The sequence below is a fragment of the Lissotriton helveticus genome, chromosome 5_1 (assembly GCF_964261635.1).
Source record: "Lissotriton helveticus chromosome 5_1, aLisHel1.1, whole genome shotgun sequence".
NCBI classification, from domain to species: Eukaryota; Metazoa; Chordata; class Amphibia; order Caudata; family Salamandridae; genus Lissotriton; species Lissotriton helveticus.
The window spans coordinates 1,520,656,219-1,520,658,853 of NC_136065.1; the positions used below are offsets into that span (position 1 = coordinate 1,520,656,219).

At 39.3% G+C, this 2,635-nt stretch overlaps 1 protein-coding gene across 1 annotated transcript; it reads right to left on the reverse strand.

Moving 5' to 3' along the window:
• Nucleotides 1–1,409: 1,409 nt before the first annotated feature.
• Nucleotides 1,410–2,330, reverse strand: LOC144752682 (olfactory receptor class A-like protein 1). The gene has a single exon (XM_078640552.1). The coding sequence runs from the start codon at nt 2,328–2,330 to the stop codon at nt 1,410–1,412; it is 921 nt and encodes a 306-aa protein (XP_078496678.1).
• Nucleotides 2,331–2,635: the final 305 nt, after the last annotated feature.

The window sequence follows — 2,635 nt, forward strand, 5'->3', positions numbered from 1 at the left end:
CATTCCTACCTGCTCCCAATCAAATGTTATCACCTAATAAATGTAATAGGGTAACCAATGTAATCTTATGGTGAGGTAGGGAATTGCAGTTGTGAAAAACAAATTTAAGAGTTCGCTACCAGGACATGTAAAGCTTAAAAGTACATGTCCATTATTTTCCATACATTGTACTCTGCCCTAAGGGATGTTTAGGGCCTACCCTAGGGCTACCTTATATGTATTCAAACAGAAGGTTTAGTCCTGGCAAAGGTTTATTTTGCCAGGTCAAAATTGCAGTTTAAAACAAAACACAAGTAGGCTTGATACTGATTTTAAAGGGCGATTTAAGTGAGGGGGCATGGTAAGTGATGCAGGCCCACTAGTAGCATTTAATTTAAGGGCCCTGGGTATATGTAGTACCACTTTACTAGGGACCGTCAAGTAAATTAGATGTGCTAATTGGTTGTAAGCCATGTTTACCATGTTTAGAGGAGTGAGCACAAGCCTTTTAGCACTGGTTAGCAGTGGTAAAGTCCACAGAGTTCTAAAGCCAACAAAAACTAATTCAAGCAAAATGGGAAGGAAGAAGACAAAGGTTTGAGGTAGGACCACGCCAAGGCTGTTAGATCTAACAGTGTCTAAGTTTCAAAACTGGAATAATGCTGCAGCTTGTTTCCTCGACAGACAAGCCTCTTTGACCTTGGGGTCAATGTGGTAGAAGATAGCTTGGTAATATTCATTGTCATGGAAGATTTTTGATTTGAAAGTTGGATACTAGCAATTGACCCTTCTCTAGAAACTTGGCGCCTGCAAGAGACCACCCCATACTTCTAAATATTGATTAAAATGCCACGATTTTCCTTTCTGCACAAGGAAAAGGGGGAATGCATTTGGAGCAAGGTGTGTGCAAATTTCAGTACTAATTTACTCAATGCATGAGATGCTTAGTTGCAGAAATGCGGCGTCATTCGGGAACATAAAAATTATTGACTCTTTTAATAAAGGAAATAATAAATAAAGTCAAATATGTATAGAGAAGTGATTCATGGCAACTGTCTCAAACTTTAATCTTGTAATAAAAGGCCACAAAGGATTGATTTGGAAAGCAGTTAATGAATGAACACAGTCCCACCATTTTTGCCAAGACAGACACTTTTGAACTTCTGTATGATTGTGGGCAGAATTGTCAGGAATTTCAATATGAAGATTTAATATTAAAAATTGTAGAGGTCAATGTTTACTTATATCTTTAAAGGTGTAGTCCATTTATTCAATATCCTTTTTGTTCTCCTCTGATCTCACCCTCTAGCATCAAGATCTTAAGACAGTTAAGAAAATGCAACCCCAACCTAAATAAGCAAGAGATTTGTAACATCTATACAAATTAAATAGATTAATGTTTTTATGGGGAAACATAAAAAACTGTAGCTTTAGCTGTTTTGGTTTTTTCCAAACAATAAGTACACTGCTATGTTTTTAATTTTGTTGTTGCAAATGAAGAGAATAATGGGAAATGCAGAGCCATAACACATGGTGAAAAATAAACGGATATCTGACAGCATGGTGATGATCTCATTGGACGCAGTTTGGTACAGCCTGAGTGCATTGTCAATTCCAAAGAAAATGGTATAGCAGAAGACCAGTAGCACTACACTCTGTGCGGCTTGAGACTCAGCACCTGTCTGGCTTTGGCTAGAGCTTCTAACACCTTGCATTTTCTTCCTGTGCTTATAAAGGATCAGCAAGATTTGGCAGCTGGCTAGTGCCATCACAATCACAAGGAAAAGATCCATGGTCACTGTGGCATATCCTTTGCCTTCAAAGGCCATCTTTCCTGGGTAAACTACAATGCAGAAACCAGGATTGTAAACATACTTCATGTCTGTTAAGTTGTAGGGGTTGGTTGCAAAAACGGCTGAATCTATATTGGCTGCTATATTTATTACATATAGGATCGCCGTGACTGGGTGAACACATCTATGAATCTTTTGCTTCTCACTTACATTTCTTTTGGTTCCACTAAGAATGGCACACTGGAAGCAGCTCAGTAGACAAGTCAAACCTATAGACATTCCTCTAGATGTCCTGAAGGCCAAGGCTGTGATCTTGCAGCTGGCGTCGTCAAAGAAGTTTTTAAGTCCAAACTTGAAGAGCGCAGCTGGGAGTGTGCGGGTTAGGTACACAATAACATTTGCCGCAGCCAGCTGGGAGAAAATGACCTCTGAGGTTGTGTGCTTGCCTTCCTGGTAGGCAGCAAGGGAAATAAAAAGCAGGATGAGGATGTTACCCACGATGCCAGTGAATGTCACACTAAAGTATAATGTCCCTTGAACAATGTTGTAGAATTCCATATTTGCAAGAAGAAATAGTATGACAAGTACTTCTGAGAATATAAAACCTGTCAAAATATAATAAAATAATTAGTATATTTTAGGAAGAAGTTAGTGCATTCATGTCTTTAAATATTATGTCATTTTTTTTACCCAGCCGCCTTCCTGGCCTGTTCTTTGCAGCTGCAGATCTCCCCCTCACCAGATAATGTCTGTTTCTATGCAGGTGACATATCACAGCAGTTTGGCTTGGCCTGGCAAGAGTGGCCAATCAGGCGAGGCTTCTAGAAACCTGGATTTTGGCTCACAGAAAATAAAGTTCTATC